Source organism: Strix uralensis, chromosome 24 (genome assembly GCF_047716275.1).
Source record: "Strix uralensis isolate ZFMK-TIS-50842 chromosome 24, bStrUra1, whole genome shotgun sequence".
Taxonomy (NCBI): Eukaryota; Metazoa; Chordata; class Aves; order Strigiformes; family Strigidae; genus Strix; species Strix uralensis.
The window spans coordinates 6,475,535-6,494,338 of NC_133995.1; the positions used below are offsets into that span (position 1 = coordinate 6,475,535).

An 18,804-nucleotide genomic window follows, 5' to 3' on the forward strand; every position below is an offset into this window, starting at 1 on the left:
AGGTCCGGGGCAGGGGGCTGGGGGCGCGCAGAGGCTGGTTCCTACTCGCCCCCCGCCTGGCGCCGAGCAGTAGAGACGGCGGTCCTCCCGCCTCCTAGAGCGGCCGGCTCCGCCAGCATCCCAGAGCTCCTTGCGCGCTCCCGCCGTGCCCAGCGACTTCCGGCGGCGGGAGCGCGTGCCGGGCAGCGGCGGCAGCAGCCATGGCGTACCGCGGGCAGGGCCAGAAGGTGCAGAAGGTGATGGTGCAGCCCATCGTATCCTTCCCGGGGCGCGGGAGGGCTCGTTGGGGGGTGCGGGGCCGCGCGGGAGGGAGGGATGGGGGGCAGGCGGGAAGGAGCTGCTGTGTGGGGCCCGGAAGGCCGCGGGTGCCAGCCCCGGGGGCCGTGGCGCCGAGGATTTGTTGCTGTGCTGCGTCCTTAACGCTCCGCTCCAGAACCTGATCTTCCGCTACCTGCAGAACGTGAGTACCGCGGGGCGGGGCGGGCCTGCAGCAGCCTCCCCCCGGGAGAGGGAAAGGGCCGGGTGCTTCTGGAGAGAACAACCGGCTCTGGGGGTTCAGCTGGAGAAGAGAAGGCGCCGGAGAGACCTTAGAGCGGCCTCCCAGGACTGAAAGGGGCTACAGGAAAGGGGGGAGGGACTCTGTCAGGGGGAGTAGGGGTGGGATGAGGGGTAATGGTTTTAAACTGGAAAAGGGCAGATTTAGATGAGATCTAAGGAAGAAATTGTTCCCTGTGAGGGTGGTGAGGCCCTGGCACAGGTTGCCCAGAGAAGCTGTGGCTGCCCGCTCCCTGGAAGGGTTCAAGGCCAGGTTGGACGGGGCTTTGGGCAACCTGGGCTAGTGGAAGGTGTCCTTGCCTGGGGCAGGGGGGTTGGGACTGGGTGATCTTCAAGGTCCCTTCCAACCCAAACCAGTCTGTGATTTTTGCGCAGGGCCCTTAGACCCGTGTGGGGACCAGGGCGCCACACCCTCAGATTTGTATTTCTGAGTTCATAATTCAGTTTTCGAAGCCAGTTTCTGTTGAACTGAAGAACTTGCTGTCCCTCAGGTACGTGAGGAGACCAGCCAGTTCTGAGTTCAGCGTTTCCTTCTCGCATTAAGGAATTACCTTAGTAACAGGCATTTGATTTTGCAATCGGATGTTACACATCCATGTGCTGTTACACGTTCATCAGTGAACACATAGTGTTTACACCATAGTATAACACCTTAAAAATAACTGTGGACGTAATTGAAACCATGTGTGAGAGTTACTGTTTTGAGTGTTACGAAGCTGTGGGTAGCAAGGATTTCTTAATGCAGGGGAGAGAACAGAATTGCTTGGAGTGTTTATGTTCCTGTTTTGCTCTCCTCCTCCATCATTTTGCAGAGGTCCAGGATCCAGGTGTGGCTTTATGAGCAAGTGAACATGCGGATAGAAGGCTGCATCATTGTGAGTATCAGGATGTCCCCTTGTTATGTCTTTTGATTGTTTTGTTTTGTTTTTTTTTCAGATTCATAAAACTGTCTTTCTGTTGAGAAAAACTAGTGTGGGGGGATGGAAATAACTTCATGTGTCTCCAATGGATAGTCTTAATTGTCCAGCCTGTGTCAGCACAGCTAATGATAGTTTGTATCGTGGTTTAGACCGAGGGACGTGACTCACTGACTGCTTTTATTACTGATTTTTAGGGCTTTGATGAGTATATGAACTTGGTGCTGGACGACGCAGAGGAGATTCACTCCAAAACAAAATCCAGGAAACAGCTGGGTATGTCAGTACGTGTAACCTGAGCCGTGCCCAGGACCTGGTTGCGTGAGCTTTCCACGTGGCAACTCCTTAAAGTGCAAAATACGCGAGGAGTGTTGAGTTCGAAGCGCAGTGAGCAGATAGTGGCTAGGTCTCAGTTCCTGCTGTTCCTTGAGCTGGTGGTTTTGTTGAATGTGCAGGAGAATCTGCCTCTGCCTGAGACCAGCTTTTGTCTTTCAAACGTGTGTAACAGCATACACGCTGCACTGTGGTTTTTCTGCAGCCAGGGTGGCTGGAGGGGTCCAGCCAAACTCCTCTCGGCTCTGTCTAACGCAGGTGGCCCCGAGCAGGTCTGACACTTGCTGTGTCCCCTCCAAGTCAAAGCAGGGAGCCACCTCAGTGGCGGTGTTTAATACTTACCACCCGCTGATGAGGATAAACACTGTGACGAGTGACGTGTTGGGGCTGTTAGTGGGGACAGAGTGCTGCGGAGCGGAGATTCTGTCTGCGATGTCGTGGTGTGAATCGTGACTGTGGGCCCTGCACGACCACCCGTCCAGTCCTGCGGCGCAGCCGGTGGGACGGACCCTGGTACTGATACACACCCTGGTTGTGGAGGTGACTCCTTGCAACACCTTGGCTGTTGTGAAATGGTTTTTGAAAACACGAGGTTATCGTCAGAGTCTGGGATCTCTCTAATCCTCCCTTTCCTTTCTCTGTGTTGCAGGTCGGATCATGTTAAAAGGGGACAATATCACCCTTCTTCAAAGTGTTTCTAACTAGGAGTTGTTGTTCTTCACTTAAAATAATGGCTACAGTGCTTTGGAGTTAATAAAGTGCTAGTGGGAGCAGGACCAGCTAGTAGACAGGAAGTTATACCTAACTGGGGTTGCATGCAGAGTTGAAAACTGCACGTTCCTTTCTGCAAGTAATATTTTTTTTTTTTGTAGTTTGAAACGATGAACGATGTATTTTGCAAATAAACATTTTTCATGTTAACTGTAAACATAAAACTGCTTGCTTTCAGTCTCATGCCCGTCTGTGAGTAGAGAAGGGGGAGAAATGCCTTCAGAGTGATTTTTTGCTGTGGATTTGTGCAGTCTCTGATAAATATCTGTGCGTTCTGGCACGTTATGTCTGTGTTAGGTGGACAGGGTGGGCTCGCTCAGGAAATTGGAGCGATGTGGTCCTTGAGGTTGCATAGTTCTAGCGAGGGACTTGGGGCTGTGGTAGAGTAATCCAACACTTACAAACCTTGCTGGTAGGCGTGCCTGTAAAATGACTTTTATCTTCAGGTCAGAGAAGCAGAGAGGGCAGTTGGTTTGGATTAAATCTCTTAATTATTTGCTTCTTTGGGCAGTCTCTAGATTAAACCATGGCAGTGTTAAATTGGGATAGGCGATGTATCAGTTGGGTTCTTATCATGTTGGTTTATTTTTATTAGCCGTTTGAGGATCTGGCTGTTGTATTTAAGTTTCTGCAAAAGAGCTGAGACTATTAAAACGCAGACTCTCTTCAAAGTAGTTTTGAAGTAATCATTTCTCTTTCCAAGTGTGTGTAACTTTACTAATAGTGTTTGTTCAGAAAAAGGTTATTTAATGGGATGTGTTGCATCGCATTGCTTGGCTCCAGTTTATCCAGGGCCACTGAAACAAAACTGGCTCGGAGCCCACGAGGGTCTGTCCTTCCGCTTTGCACGTGGCTGGCGAGCAGCTGCTTTTTGAGAAGAGTTGGACATTAGGAGAAATAGCTCATTCTTATCAGCAGTGCCGCTGCCAACTCCAAATTGTGCACTTCAAGACACCGTAATGCCTCCTAAAGCTCCTCTGCTCTTTGATATTATCAAATTAGTGCGAATGAACGTCAATATTGGAGTAGGTTGATGATGGGAGGAAGGAAGTCCAGGCTAATCAGCTCTGAAGCATCTCATGATAAGGTACCAAAATAGGCAGCAATTATGTGGGGGGGGAGTTGCAGAAGCGAAGGAGAAGCTCCCCAGCAGGAAGCTGTGAAAACTGCAGAAAGCCTGCAGGAGAGTCCAGGCGAGTGTGGACGTCCAGGAGGAAACACAGCCCCATTGTTTGAGGAGCGCCTGGCAATGGAGCATGTGGTCCAAGAACAGAGCTTCTAGGCATTACCAGCACATAGACTGGGCACAAAAACAATTCTGGCTTTGCCAAAACTGGCTTCCCAAGAAGCACTTGTCTGTCCTCATAAAAACCACAGCACTGACTCATCTAAACGCTTGCTGATTTTTTTAACCCCAAATCCTTCCAGCTTCCTGAGTGTTTCCAAGCTGCAGGCAGTGAGAAGGTAACTTCTCATGAGCCGCTCGAACCCCGCGGTGCCAGAATGAGACTCAAACCGGCTGCAAAAGAGTGCGGTAGACGGAAGGGGGTGCTGCGGGCTCGGCCAGCTCCCCCTGCCCCTCCAGCAAAGTGTCATAAGCCTCCGCAGGAACACAGAGTTCCCCAGCACTCAAGGAGCTTTGTTGGCTCCCGAACAACCTGGGAGAAAACAAACCGGGCTGGCTGGTGCGGGGCTGCTCTCGGATGGTGCGGTGGCCGGACAGGGTGCCCGGATCTCCTGGGTGCCAGCACCTTCCCCGGCTCGTCCGCACCCTGGGGTGTCCTGTTCCAGAAGGGGATGAGGAGTAGAAGGTTCTGGTTTTGGCTGAGCGAGAGGCAGTGAGGAGGAGCAAGGTAGAGTGAATGCTGACAGCTGGGCTCTGTGTTTAGAAAACTCCCATCGCTTGGCTTTCTGCTGCCTTGAAGCCTGTTTGTGTTTGCTTTTGCAAATTGTACTGAACGTGTGAATTGCTTTCCCTCTGGTGGGAGGGTGGGGGGGAGCAGGGGGTGTCAGAGGAGGGGGACATGTAAAGGCTCCTTTTGAAGAAGATGCCTTGAGGTGGCGTTGTTAGGAGTGCACCAGCATGCTGAATTGTTGCAGTGGGATGTCGTGTTGTGGCACAAATACCAGGCTGGAGCATTCATGCAGCTGTAGGGAATAAAGTGTCTGAGGTGGGGTTTGCCAGAGAAAGTTTTCTTACTGCTACCAGCACTCAGGTATCTGTCACAACCAGAAATCCAGCTGAGAGCAGCTTTAGATACCATCTCACCGTACCCGAATGTCTCTTTTGTAGAAATAGAGCTTGCTCTGTCTTAAAAAATGAGTGATTGAGACCTTTTTCTGCACAAATGATGACAGGTTCTGTACGACAGAGCCCTCTACCACACGGCGTTTTGGTTTGAGACCATTGTGCTGATCGTGGCAGGCAGATGAGAGCCCACTCAGATCCAAGTGGGGCTCTGCAGTGTTCGATTTTTTTTTTTTTTAATTTATTTTTCTTTCTTAAAAGCGTTAGCACCTTTAACAGCACTCGGAAGGTGCTTTGAGTAAATATTTGTCCCTTTTCTCTGCCTGTGGCTTTGGGGTTCTGGGAAAAAGGCTGTATTTCTTCCCTTTTGCACTTGGGAATTGCTTGCCCTGGCCCAGCCCAGTCCTTTTGCAGGATGAGACTCTTTGTGCTTGTGAAAGAGCCGCCCAAGGAGGGAGGCAGAGTGGTCCTGCCTTTCCAGAGGGGAACAGTTTCTCCGTGGTTCTTTGGTAGGATGCAATAATTTGTGGGACGATTTTACATATGCTTGAACCTAAACCTCTGAGCCAGGCAGCTGCCTGGAAGGGCTCTTGAAAGGCATCAATTGCACTTTTGCTCAGCCTGCGTGGGACGCCGTGGGCTCCGTCCTCGGGCAGGACACGGGTCTGTGTCGGCAGGAGCACCGCAAACGGGAGCAGACACCTTGTGTAGCCCGTGGCTGCTGGCTGAGCTTGGGCTACCTTCAGCATTTACCATCTTTTCAGGCCTGTAACCACCTGAATGTCTGTAAAATAAGTAAACGGGGAGATGGGATGTGTAACTGTGTGGGCTGTATGAGGAGAAAACCACCTTTCCCTCCGTCGCGCTCTGCCACCACCCTTGATCCCGCAGAGCTCCCTTCTCCTGAAGCCTCGCCACCTCATGCTTTAGTGCCCATTATCTGGGAGCTTATTTCAAGTGCTGGTATGTTTTAAGGATTGTGTGCCTAAAAATAATAGTATCAAACAGACAACAGTGGAAGGTCAAGGCTTCAAACGGCTTAGAAGCTGTGCCCTTAGGGCAGCATCTGAATATGGAAAACTTGTGTCAAGGGTAGAGGCAGGAGCTCGGGGAGAGCAGCCTTAAAGTGCTCTAATGCTTTCCTAAATTCCCTGCCTGTTCTTGTTCCAGTCCTGCGTGGGGATGGAACCGTTTGGGATTGGTTTTGCCCTTTTTCTCCCTGGGCAATAAAACTGGTCCCCTCTTCAGCTGAAGGCAGGGTTGGTACCCATCGGAAGCAGGCTGCAGTAGGGAGAGGAGTTTGCTGGGCAGCCATTTCGCCCTTCTTCCCCCCAAAGTCCCTGCAGAAGGGCTCTTGTCGCACACAATGCCAAAAACTGGCTCCAGCAGGTTTTGTTCATGGCAGTACCCTCCGTTGGCAGCCCACACACAAGGTGCCCAGCATGGCTGCCCCCCCGTCGTGCCTTTTCACATTCATACCCACCAGGGGCATCGTTACTATTGTTTGTAACATCTCTTGGAAAAATGAGTCATGGGCATTTTGCCTGCCCTCAGCAGGGAAACTCTGCCACATTAGCAGCAGCAACGCCCGCCCCCCCGCGCCGCTGCCTCGCATACCAGCAGGCCCCTTCGTGCGAGGAGCTGGACTTGCTTCGCTGAAGTTGGTCGATGTTGCTGCTTTTCTTGCCAGCAGTAACCTGGGCTTCGGGGAGGGTGTTGTGCCTTAATTCCCCATGCACAAAAGCCTGAACGCACTTCAGACCAAGGTGTCGTCGCAGAATCCATCACCCAAAAGACAACCGTGTTCCCATAGGGCTTTTTCCCTCCACTGCCTCAAGCTGCAATATTTAAGCCCAGTTTTCCTGCACTTGTCTTTGGGTCGTGTTCCTTCCCAGCACAGCATCACCCGTTAGCTGGGCAACATTTTCTGGGCTTCTCCCCCAACGATGCCAATTTATCTGTGGCAGAGAGATCGATCGTTCTTTACAGCTCCGCTCCGTGGGGCAGGCTGTCCTCTGACTGCAGGATCTGGGGTATAGACGTGGTAAAACAAAGTCACGGGAGAGCTTTAGGTTTGGGCAGCTTATTTTAGTCACACGTATTTAAGACCTGGGACGCTCGGCTCCTAGTCCAAGTTTTGCCAGTCTCACCAGAAAAGATGTATGAGATCAGGTTTGCAGAAGGGTTTGCCTTACTGCAAGGGCCAGAGCTTCAAAAGCAGCCTGAGCTTTCCTGCAGGTCCAGCCCTGATTCTGGCTGCTGCTTTTCAGCATTTTGCCTTATCTGCTATTCTTCAGTCTCTTGTCTGTGAAATAGGAGCAATATCTAATAGTCCCCTGGGGGGGGATGGCTGATGGAGTGGTGTGATGTCCTCAGCTGAGTGGAACAGCGCTGTGCTCCGACCTGCTGTCTCTGTGGCTCTCCTGCTGCCAGGCAATCTGGTTTGTAAATAAATCTGAGTTTTCCAGGGACACTTCTCTCCTTCCCTGTGCTCCCTGTTGGGTGGCTTCAAAGTTAAGGAGACTATTCAGGTGGTTGTTTTTCGCTTCGTAAACTGAGCTAGAAGTAGGCCAGGTCCAGCTGGTGAGGGATCTTGAAGGGTTGCCGGATCTCAGTTGTGTTTTATACATGAAGATGCTACAAAATAGAGGGGAAGTTTGACCAGACACCCTACCCTGAGCGTTTGACCCAGACACCAGGTTCCCCCACTGCGCAGGTGTCGTGGTTTGAGCTCGCTGCTAAGAAGAAAAATTAATTCTATCCCAGCTGAAACCAGGACGGCAGGGACATCCCGTGTGCCTGGCCGTGGTTTTGTGTCAGTGGCACCTGCAGAGCTGCTCCCTGCCCCTCGAGCGCTTGTCACCCTGCGGAGCACAGGCAGCCCCAAGCTGCTGTAGGGCCCCCCCCCCCCCCCCGCCTTGCCACGTGCAGGTGTAGGGGGGACAGGAGGGCAGCGCCAACGGGAGCCACGCTTTGGTGGAGATGGGCTGTCAAGTTAGCAGTACAGCAGGTACCAGCATCCGCTCTTGAAAAGGCTTTGTTCTCAGCTGGGGCACGGCAGACCGTGTTGCACCACTGCCTCCTCCCCAAAGTACAGTGTTTTGGAGCCCATCCCTTTATCGTAAATCAACAACAGAGCTAATAGTCATATCAAGGAAGTGAGATAATATCTGAGCCCAAGGTGGGCTCCGAAATGGGTGCGTGAGACATGCACAAGTTTGGGGGAAGAGGGAAAGGGGGGCTGCGGTAGGAGCTCTTTATCTGAGAGGAAATTGCACTATTCGAGGGGGAGAGAGCGTGTACGTGTGTGTCTATGTGTGTGCGTGTGTGCGCATTTGTGTAAATAACACTTGCCAGGAGCATGAAAGAGCCCCCGGAGCAGGACGGGCTCGCTGCCAGCTCCTGCCAGCACCTGGGGTCGCGTTGGCACGTTGCAAACACGGGTTGACCCGTGTGCGCCCAGGCTGGGGTCGGTCTGGCCCCAAAGACGAGCTGGTCACTGCCCCCTCCCCGGGCTGGCGGCTCGAGAGGATGAGAGCAAGTCCCCAGGAGCCCCAGGGATCACGGCAGAAGCAGCCAAAGCGGCGTCAGAGCTCCCAGGGCCGCAGGGTGCAGACCCCAGGGGATGGGTGCCCTTGGTAGCCGGCATGCTTGGCCTCTGCAGACTGCAGCCGGGCTCCTCGAGGGAGGAAACATGCCCTTGCTCCACGGTGGAGACACGAGGCCCAGGGGAGCAGAGGGGTTTAGTCAGAGGCTGGCAGCGCAGCAGTGCCAAGATCCAGCGTCTCTTATCACACCTTGCTTGTTTTTCCCAAATAGCTTCTACTGATCCCCAAACAAATCCCTCGGTGCTGCTTCCAGAAATTAATCTTAGAGGCATTTGAGAGGCAAGGTCCACCCTCATCTTCTGATTAGAAGCAGTGGGAATTCCCAGGATTAAAACACAAACAAACCCAGATGAATTTATACCTTTATTAGCTGCAGTTGCTTCCCTCTTTGAAAAACTTGAACCCTGTTATTTGTCCTTGCAAGCTGAGCTTGGTCTGGGTCTACAGCCAGCCTGGGCTGGGCTTTTCTCCCTCTGAGGGTGACAAGACCAGGGGGTTGGCTGGTGCCCGGGCAGCACCAAGGTGCACTTGGGCAGTGGGGAAAGATGCTCTGCGGCAGCTGATCTGATCCCAGACCTTGGGCAGCCTCTGAGCCCTCCGGTGACAGGGCTGCGGTCCAGGGAGTGGGGAGGGGGGCCTGGCCATGCAAGCCAGCTCTTCCAGCTTGTCTGGGACCTCTCTGCGGGTTATCCAGGAGGGTGGTCGGACCCCTGGGGAGGGGGATCTGCTGGGTCTGAGCCCAATGGGAGTGACGGGGCACGGTAGCGAAACTGTCCCAGGCTGATTTTCCACAGGGTGTGTGTCCCCTTCCCCCAGCTGAGCGTGCCAGCGCTGCTTTGCCCAGCCCTGGACCCCTCCCGGGGCTCAGCCTGGGCTCCCTGGTTGAGTTACTCCCTTCCCCAGCTGTTGTGAGCAGCCCCACGCTGAAAGGGTGTCTCTGGGGAGACCATATCTCTTTCCCGCTCCATCAATCTCTCAGCCCACCTCCGGCATCGCCTGATGTGCCGGGACAGCGGCAGGCTCCGGAGGGCTCAGCTGGGGGCTGGAGATGGCTCCCTGCTTCTTCCCCCTCCCCCAGCTTTTTCATAGCACCCAGATTTATTTTTACATAGGAAGGAGCTATGCAAATAAATCCTGGGCCTGCGGTGCTGCACAAACAGTGAAGGGAGGACCCAGGGCTGCGTCCTCCTTTCCCAAGTCCCTTCGATGGCACCAAGTACCTTTTCATTGGCACGGATGGAGAAGTGGGGCTTTGCAGCAGAGCAGAGCAAACGCCCCTTGCTCTGCGTGTCTGGGGATGCTGCATGATGACAGGAGGCAGCAAAAACATCGGGATGTTGCTGTGAAGCCACAGCTCCGTCCAGCACGGCTGGAGCCTGGGCACCTCCCCGGGCTGCCGGCCAGCAGCAGCGCAGTGGCTCCATCCTGCTCTGCTCCTGGCAGCAAACAGGCTTCAGCTCCCACCGTAAATGCTGGGTGGTTTGGTGGGGTCTTTTTTGCCCTTCGCCCTGGCACAGGTTTAGCTGGAGTCGGCAGGGATGGAGAGAGCGACCTCAGCCCCTCCGGGGTGAACCCTCCCTGCTCTCGCCCCATCTCTGTGGGGTGTGGGGGTTTCTCTGCGCGCTCCCCGCTCGGATGGGTGGTCCTGGTGCCTCTGCCCGTGCTGTGCCAGGCCGTGCCCTGGCCTGTGCGGGCACAGGCGGGCTGCAGCGTGCCGTGCCTTTTTGGGAAGGGTGTTGGGAGGGGGTGGGGAAGGAAACATGCCTGCCTCATTATTTAGTGTCCCACACACGGAGCCTGCTTGGCCCTCGGGAAACCTCCATCCACCGCGCGGCTGGGATCTGCAGCGAAAGCAAACAATGGGATCCCCAGAGACAACAATGCCCCATTGTCCTTTGAAGCCATAACAATGAAACAATAGACCACAGTCTGCTCCCTTTATTCCCAGGCACGCCCCCCCCCCCCGCCCCCCCCCCCCCCCAGCCCCGTCCTGCAGCCCCGGGGCCGTCTGCGTTCGGGGGCTCACGCCATCCCCGAGGACCCGCCGCTGCTGCTCGCCTTCCCCCCCATCCCGCTCGCACAGCGCCCATCCCTCGCTCGTGGGGTGAGTCTCGGGGGTCCCCGTGGCCTCCCCGTCTGCGCGGGTTGTGCCTGAGAGGAGAAGGAGGTGGCTTCTAGCGGGCTTTGATCCTCGGGGGTTTAATCAGCGGGAGGGATGGAAAAGTCCCATTAGGTCATGTGGTCCGTGCCCTGGAGAACAGCAGGGCTTTGTTGTCTCCGGGGATGGCCACTTGTCAGCTCTCCCGTCACGGCACTCCCTGAAGGTTTCCTGGTGTATCCTCCTCCCGGGGTTAGAAACAACCCCAGCGGCTGTGCCCACCCTAGTCGCTGCCTGCAACCCCAAATGCGCCGCAGGAGTGTGGGCCTGGGGAGTTAGGCAGAAGGGGATGGGGTGCAAGGGGTCCCCCCCCCATCCTGCAGGAGCTGGGGCACCTCTGGAGCCTTTCAGCTGCTTTCCAGTCACCTCTGCTCAATTCCCTCTGTCTCCTGGCCGCATCCAGCCATCCCAAGGCTCAAGCCTTCAGCCGCTCTTTGCATGCCTGTGGTCTCCAGAAGCTGCTGGGGGCTGTCTTGCAGCAGAGGGGTGAACCCCTCCCTACTTTGCCGGATGGGCTGCAGCAGCCCTGGGCACTGGTGGCTGGCAGTGGGGGGGGTGGGTGCCCACCCTGCAGCCCCAAGGGTCCTTCTCTAAGGGCATCCTGCTGCCATGCAGCATGGGGGAGACGCTGGGGGGAGGCACTGGGTGGTGGGATTGCTGCTGCAAGGCAGTCTTGATGTTTCCTGCCATTGCATCCTCTCCTTGTCCCTTCACTGGGTCCTGAAGAGCAGGGATGGGGAAGAGCCACAGTTGTGTTAACCAGGGGCACCAGTGCCAGGGCCAGGACTGCTTGGCCGGGCTCAGATCCGGTGTGAATAAGGGCTCAGATCCCTGTCCTGGTGCCGGCAGTCGCAGCAGGCAGCGTGCTGGACCTGGGCTGCTCTCCGTGCCTCTGCGTCCCCGCTGCGCATGTGGCTCACGGCTACCACCACCACGTCTGTGGCAGCATCCTCGGCTCATCTGCTGAGAGCGGGGCAGCGGCGAGTTGGGGGCCGATTTGTCCTTTTTCTGGGGCTTGTCATGGAGGGAGATGGGAACCCGGTGCTGGGCTCGGGGACACGGGCACCCCGCTGTCCCCATCGCCAGCCTCCTCCTGCGCCCCCGCTCGTTCAGAGGCGCGGGAGCTCCTGGAGGCCCCCGCTCCTCCCCATTACCTATGGGCAGACAAACCCACCTGAATAGGTAATGAATGGAGGAGAGAAAAGAGCCCGGAGTACATTGTGTTTCCAACAGGCCGGGAACAATTGCTAAATACAAATCACACAGAGAAAAGGGAGAGAGAGAGAGACAAAAGAAAGAACCCCAGCACAAAGGAGAGGAATGAAATGGTAAGTAAAGTCAAACAAAAAGGAGCCGGGCTGAGACAAAAGAAGGGAACAATATCCCCGAGGCAATAGGCTCCTGAACAATGGGGACAGTGACAGCGGCACAAAGGCACACTGTTTGCAAGTAGACGTTATCTCACACAGCCACTGGCAGGCCTGGCCCTGGCGCTTCTATTTTCAGGGATGCTTTTGTGCTGCGCTGAACAATATTCCTTGCATGGCTGCAGATAGAGAGATGAGGGGGGTTTGGTTCTTTTTTTGCCTTCCCTGTGCCAGCTCTGTAATAAAAACAGGTTCAGCCCTTCGGAGAGCGGGGCAGAGCGAGGGGGTGGGTGGGCAGAGCTGCCTGGGCCGACCTGCCGATGCCAGGGAGGGTCGTTTCGCTGCTGGATGAGCATCGGTCGGGTGCTGCCTCCTGCAAGGGCCAGGCTGGGCCCCCAGCACCGCTGGGCAGCCGTGGCAGGGCCAGCAGCCCGGTACGAGCCCAGGGCTCTGGGGCAGTGTGTTTTATGACTCATGCCCCGGGCTTATCAACGCCCAACTTTGCATTCAGCCAGCTGCACTTACAGGCCTGAAACCAGAACCGGGCAGACCAGAAAGATGGCTTTTTCTGGCTGCTTTTGTTTCAAGCGCTTAAGTGTTTGACCTCAGAAATGTGGGCTGGGGGCAGAGGTGCCCACTGGGCTGAGACCCCCCTCAGGGTGCTGGCAGAGCTGCCAGCCATGGCTCCCTGGCATCCCTCCGCACCCGTCCCCTGCTCCATGGCCGTAGGGGAGTCACCGAGCCCCGGTGAGATGAGGCGCTGGCACAGTTTGGGGGGGTTAATCTGCAGGTCACGGCTCTGCCGTGCTCGGACACGGCTGTCTGCCTGAGCAGAGTCTGTCCGCCCTGGGTGAGGATGTCCCCGACCCATCCAGCCTCTTCCTGCTACCACCAAGCTCAGGTTTTTGGCACAACCAGGACTCACAGGAGAGGGTGGGCAGGCAGCTCCCCTTTTCTCTTCTTACACTGGGGCTGGCAGGAGCTGTGCGGGCGCTGCCACGGCTGACAGGGCTCTGCTCTGCACCCTCTTTGTCTCGCCTCCTGCTTGTGCAGGTTGCCAGTCCATCGCTGGCCCCAGCACCCCGCACCTTCAGCTGGTGTAAATCAGCAGTGGGCCCTTGGGATGTGCCATGGGAGCCAGTGTGTGGCTGCTCCCATGCCTGCGATGGAGACCTCACTTGCTGTGCCTGCGATGCTTTGTGGGCTTCGTGAGTGGGGCTGGTACAGGTTTTATCCAGCTCTTGCCTGGAAAACCCTCCTTCGGGGCCTTCCCGGTTGTGTTTTGATGTCTGGTCCTGCCTGGTGGTGGGCTGCCTGCGTGGGGAGCCCGGGGTCACTCTGGTGTGGTTACACATCAGCTCATTTAACAACAGCGTGGGGTTGTTACTGCAGGGCATGTCACCAAAGCACCCCCTCTGCAGCACCCAGATGCCTTCTGATCCAGCTGGAGCCATCCATTTGGGCAGAGAGGGATGGTCCCACAAGGCGCCCGTCCCTTCCTGGAGCTCCTGGCATGCTCGTGACCTTTCCTCCTCTGGTCCCACACTCGGAAAGCCATCCCTCCTACGCCACGCCACCGCGAGCTGCCACAGACTGTGGGGACATCACCCAGTTACTGTAAGTGACTTGGGAAAGGAGAAATCAGGGTGTTGTGAAGACAGAGTCAAAGATGCCCCGTATCGGTGCCGATCTCCTGAGACACCCAGTTTTAGCAGATGGGTTTAGCTCTCACTTGAAAAGCTGCATTTTCTGATATTGATCACGTTATCTGAGGGTACATCCTGTTGCTAAGTTTGGCTGCTTCCTCCGTTCAACAGCTGTTGTGCAGCTACAGCTGCTTTAAACCTGTGCGGGATGGCGTCTGTCGGGGCGGGGGGGGTGGTTCGGGGCTCGTAAAAATGGATCCTGTGTTTCAATTGACCATGGTTTGACCATTTGAGCGATGCAACGTCTCGGAGGTGCCGTGGTGAGCAGGGTTGCATCCTGCCCTTTCTTTCTCGGCCAGCGAATCGTGGCACGACCAGATGCTGAGGACACGGCGCTGGGGGGGGGAATATTTAGGGCACTAAATCAAAGCAAAGCGGCAGCGTCTTAACATTGAAGTTGTTCATAGGAAAACGGCTCCCTAATCCTGACCGCCCGCTATCTGATTTTGTGGTTGTGTTTGTACACGTGCTCTGAGCTGTGTCTCGAGGTGCAAAGCGAGCGCAGGAGCAGTCGTTCTCCCGAAGCTAAAGCCCTCGTACCCTCTGTGGCTTGTCGGAGAAGCAGCCCCATGATCTGCGTCCTGCCCTGCCCACGGCAGGAGCTCGACAAGGCCAAACCCTTTGCAAGTCCCTATTTCCAAAGGCTGCATCGGCCCCACTGTGCGATGGGCACCAGCAAAAATCACCAACCCTGGGGACTTCAACCCGCTTCGCTGAGGCAGCAGCTCTGCCCTCGTGCTTCCCCTGGGCTCTGCCATGCCCCAGAGTCACCAATCTCTGCATTTAAAATCCCTGGAGGCAGGACGATGCTCTTTGGTCTTCTTGGGAGAGGTGGGGAGAGCATCAGTTCACTCCTCCTCGCTCCCGCCAGCCCTTCCCGACCATCACCCGGCCCTCAGGGCTGGGGCTGGGATGTGTTGCCTCTGCTCATCCTCTGCCTGTGTTCGGAATTTCTCTCTTCTCCCAAGCCTGGTGGGTGAAAACAAGTCTGGCTCTTTCTGATATAATTTTGCAAAGTTGGAGTTCTTTGCTGCAATTAGCTGGTATTTAAACCCTCGCTAACCCTTAACATCCTAATGACAATAATAATGATGCTCCACACGTCCCGCAGTGCCACGCATCTAAAGATTACACTCGCTAATTAATTAAGCCCCGACCCCCCCCCTTACTTTCCTCACTGAGGAGAAGAAATCGCTAAGAGTCTCTTAAGAAAGGACATAAAGGCAGGGAAATCCAGGCACCAAAACAAGACAAATGGGGATTTGAAGACAATCCGGGCCGGGCCCATGTGACCCGAGGAGTGGACCAGGCAGGAGAAAGGATAAAAATGCCAAGCACAGAGCGGCGAGAGAAAACAACCGCCAGCTTAAAAACCCGGGGAAAGAAAAGCACCAAGATGAAGGGAGTGACAAAGCATCAAAGGGAAGAGAAACCAAAGGCGTCGGAACAAAGGACAAGCTGGAACAAAGGACCAAAGAGGGGAGAACAAAAGCACTAAATAGAAAACAAAGGCAGGGGACAAGAAAAGCCCCTCTGTCAGGGCTGAGCTGGAGGGTCCCGGCCCGGTGGGAGGTGGGTGGCACGGGCGGTGCTGCGGGTCCCCGCTGGAGCCGGGCTGGCGGAGGGCGCCGGAGCCTGGGAGCGGAGGCCCCAGGAGCCCAGTTTCGCCTTTGAATCGGAGGAGATGGGCTCGGCCCCCCGCCAGTGCTGCGCCGTCTCGGGCGCTGCGTGGGGGTCGGCGGCAGGCTGGGGCCATGGCTTTGCTCTCGCGCTGCCCTCCAGCCACGGCCCCCCTCCCGTCCCGCTGTGTGGTCCAGCCATCCCCTCCCTCCCCACGCGTCTCTCCGGCGCGCAGCCCGCTCAGCATCACCCCTCCGCTCTTTCCTCCCCCGGTGCAACCCCCTGCCCCGTCTGACGGCCGGGGATGCTCTGGGGGGGCTGCCTGGCTGCGTCCTCCCCACCCCGTGGCTTTCCCTCAGCAGAGGAGCCATCGGCCGGTGCTGCGTGTGTGGCTCTCCCAGTCCAGCCTGCCGGGCTGTGCTCCGGGGGAGGACGATTCGCGTCGCCTGGATTAAAAACAACAACGGCATTCAGGTTGGGAATAGGGAGTTACAGAGATGCGATGCCGCTTTGTTTCCTCTCCCCATCGAATCCCTGTTTGGAGCTGAAGGTCCCTGGCAGGGTTGTTGGCATGCACGGGTCCGCCTGTGTTACGTGTGCTGCCTTGTGGGGGGACACGGTGGGTACCCCCCGGGTCGGGCAGCCGGCATGGGGCGAGGACGGTGGTGGTGGACGGGAGCCCCACTGGAGCTGGCACTCTGCTCTGCCTGGGGGAGCTTTGGCTGCTTGTCGCTGCCACAGTTTGGGAAGTGGTGGGTGATTTTGGTGACTTTTGGAGGTGCCCACCTGGCACGCTCTCAGGCAGCTGGAGAGCCGGCGGATTTATAAAAATCCCCCTTTCAGCCCCAAAATGTGGCCCCGGTTCTGGGTCTGTTCTCCATCACCTGCCCTGGTCATGCACCTTCCCCATGAGCCCGGTGGTGGCATCTCCCTCGTGTCCTGCCTGCGGGCAGCGCTGCCCAGAGCCACCCTCCTCCACCGCACATCGCCCCGGCAGAGGCTGGCGGCTGCGCAGGGAGGGGGCCGGGGCCGTGGGACGCAGGATTTTAACACAGTGTCCAAACATTTGCAGCATCCTGTGCTGTGCCTGCCGCAGGGAGCGTTTCGGTCATTTCTAAATGTTCTGCCCAGGTATTTCTGCTCAGACACCAGCTGGAGTTCACCTGCAATTTCAACCCGTGCCGCTCCAGCTCTGCTTTCCTGCAGAATCATTTATTTGCTCAATTTTACTTTGCTTTTTGGACGAGCTCTCTCTGAGCATTGGCTAAGAACTGTGCTGCTCCGAGTGCGCTCCCCATAGAGCAATCCTGGAACATCTTGGGTTTATTATGCTCAGATTAGAGCCTGTTAGGCTGTGGGCGGACTCGCTCGCACAGCCCTGACTCCCTGCAGTAGCCGGGCACTGCCAGCGGCGGGGAGGAAGGCAGCACGGAGCTCCCAGCCGCTGGAAACGCCTCTGAAGTGGCCAGGATCAATTGTGGTGTTTGGGTGGAAATAATTGGTTAGGTTAATTCCTGGAGCTCACCCACCACCCCTGCTAGGAGCCCACGAGGGCGGGCGCTGGGTGGGGAGCAGGGGGAGAAGTTGCCAGCTCGGGGAGGGTTTGGGGTGTGCTGCTTTCACAGCGATCGGCCCCCAACATACAGGGCCCAGCCGTGTTCCCACCCTGAGCCCCAAAACCAGGGGGAGCAGGCAGGCAGGGGCTGTAGGAGCGCTGCCGGGGAGGCAGACACAGGGAAAAGCAGCACCTAGGGGGCACAAAGTGGGTACAGGACCATCCTGACAAGCTGCCCATTGCCTGGGGATGCAGAGAGCTGGGCGAGACAGGTAGCCAGCGGAGCCCTCAGCGTGCCACGTCCATCAGCCCTATGGACTGCGAGATACAACAGGAAAACCCCAGGGCCATCACAGTTCCAAGGGTCTGAGCTTCTCAGCATTGTCATATCGACTTGGCTTTAATGGGCTGCTGATGTCTGTCTGTCTGCCCGTGCAAGACCAGAGTGTGTGCGCCTGGTACGGCTCCTGGTGAGCCGGTTCTCACGGCGTGGCACGGCCGGGGACATGGTGCTGGCCTCACCGGGGCATGTCCAGCCTTGGAGCCTCTCGGCCTGGGGCTTGTTGCTGGGTCTGCTGGTCTCCAAGGGACCTTTTTGGGTCCCTCTGCTCACTCTGTCCATCCAGCACAGTCCAGCTTTCTGAGCAGAGCAGTGGGGACACCCTCGTCCCGCAGGCATAGGGGTATCGTGGGATGCACGAGGCAGGTCTGGAGATGGGAGCTGGGGAAGATTTGGACCCCGTCCCTGGATGGCCAAGGCTCCCGAGCTGCTCCCTGGCTCCTCTCCTTCCTCTGGCCCCGCTTGTGCTGCTGCTCGCCTGAAGCCTTGGGCCTGCTTCTTGGGGTGCTCCGCATCCGCAGGGCCAGTGCAAGGATAACACCGTGCTCATTTTTCTGGGGGAGGTTAGTGGTGTTTGTGAGATGCCCAGCAATACCCCATCTTCTACCGCATGCTGCAAAAGAGAGCTCTGATGGGAGCAGGCAGGAGAGGGGCCTGATGAGTCCAACCCCTCCAATACAGTGAGGAGCCGAGCTGGCACATGGCTCACCAGGGTGCTGCCACCACGCCAGCCCGGGCACTGTCACCACACCAGCTTGGACACTGTCACCATGCCAGCCTGGGCCAGCTGAGCTACTCGCTGGCCGAACAGCCCCCAGCAGCGCCTCCATCCACATCTTCCCTCAATTTTCACAGGCAGCGCCTGAGGCGGGGAGCCACGGGGGCAGCTGGCAGCACCCACGCAGCTTGCTCCCCATTAGCAATCGCTTTGCAGCTTTCCCAGGCTGGTGAGGAGCAAAGCACATGCCCATTTCCAAACAATGGGCCCGCTTCCGCGCAGGAAGCAAGGTCGGATTTGTTCTCCCTGCTTTGCCCCCTCCGGCCAGTTATAAAGGGGCCAAGCCATTGTCTGAACCATTTCCATGACTCAGTCACCAGTATCCTGCGATCGGGAGGCCGGGACTCACAGCCAGCACAAAGCGGGAGGCACGGCTCCCGCGGCCAGCGGCCCCGCAGGCTCCGCAGCAGGGTGGGGGGCTTGGGAAAAGGAAGGCGAGCACTGGCCGTGCCTTTCCCCTCCGTGCCCCTTGTGCTGGCAGCAGCGGGATCTTTGCCCTCACCAGCTTTCCTGGTCCCTCCACCCATTGTCCCGGCTTCCTCCTGCTGAGGGAACAAAAAGCTGAGGGAGGGATCACAGGGTGGGAGCAGCCCTGGTTGCTCGCCTGGGTGCAGCCAGGTAGGGAGAGACGGAGCAGGAGCCCATGTGACCCCATCTGAAAGGACGGGGACTGTCTCTGTACCATCATGTCCATCCTGACACCTCGTGTCTGTGGTTCTGGGGATGCCCCATGGGTCCTGGGAATGCCCAGCAGGTTCTGGGAATGCCCAGCAGGTCCTGGGGATGCCCCATGGGTCCTGGGGATGCCCAGCAGGTCCTGGAAATGCCCAGCAGGTCCTGGGGATGCC

General features: G+C 56.9%; 2 protein-coding genes across 2 annotated transcripts in view; both read left to right on the forward strand.

The window, feature by feature from the left end:
• The first annotated feature begins 123 nt into the window (after positions 1–123).
• Positions 124–2,740, forward strand: SNRPE (small nuclear ribonucleoprotein polypeptide E). The gene is made up of 5 exons (XM_074893808.1): positions 124–254; positions 434–460; positions 1,368–1,430; positions 1,670–1,748; positions 2,455–2,740. Exons 1-5 carry the CDS (start codon positions 201–203, stop codon positions 2,508–2,510), a joined length of 279 nt encoding a protein of 92 aa, XP_074749909.1. The 5' UTR covers positions 124–200; the 3' UTR covers positions 2,511–2,740.
• A 1,608-nt stretch (positions 2,741–4,348) lies between these two features.
• Positions 4,349–18,804, forward strand: part of SOX13 (SRY-box transcription factor 13) — a 42,065-nt gene continuing 27,609 nt past the window's right edge. Inside the window, exon 1 of the mRNA XM_074893690.1 lies at positions 4,349–4,429. The gene's annotated coding sequence lies outside the window, so the exon portion shown is untranslated. The remainder of the gene's footprint in view (positions 4,430–18,804) is intronic.

Coding starts and splice junctions, on each gene's coding strand:
- SNRPE (XM_074893808.1), top strand. CDS start 201: ATGGCGTACCGCGGGCAGGGCCAGAAGGTGCAGAAGGTGATGGTGCAG. Junction 255..433: donor AGGTGATGGTGCAGCCCATC/GTATCCTTCCCG, acceptor GCTCCGCTCCAG/AACCTGATCTTCCGCTACCT. Junction 1,431..1,669: donor GGATAGAAGGCTGCATCATT/GTGAGTATCAGG, acceptor ACTGATTTTTAG/GGCTTTGATGAGTATATGAA.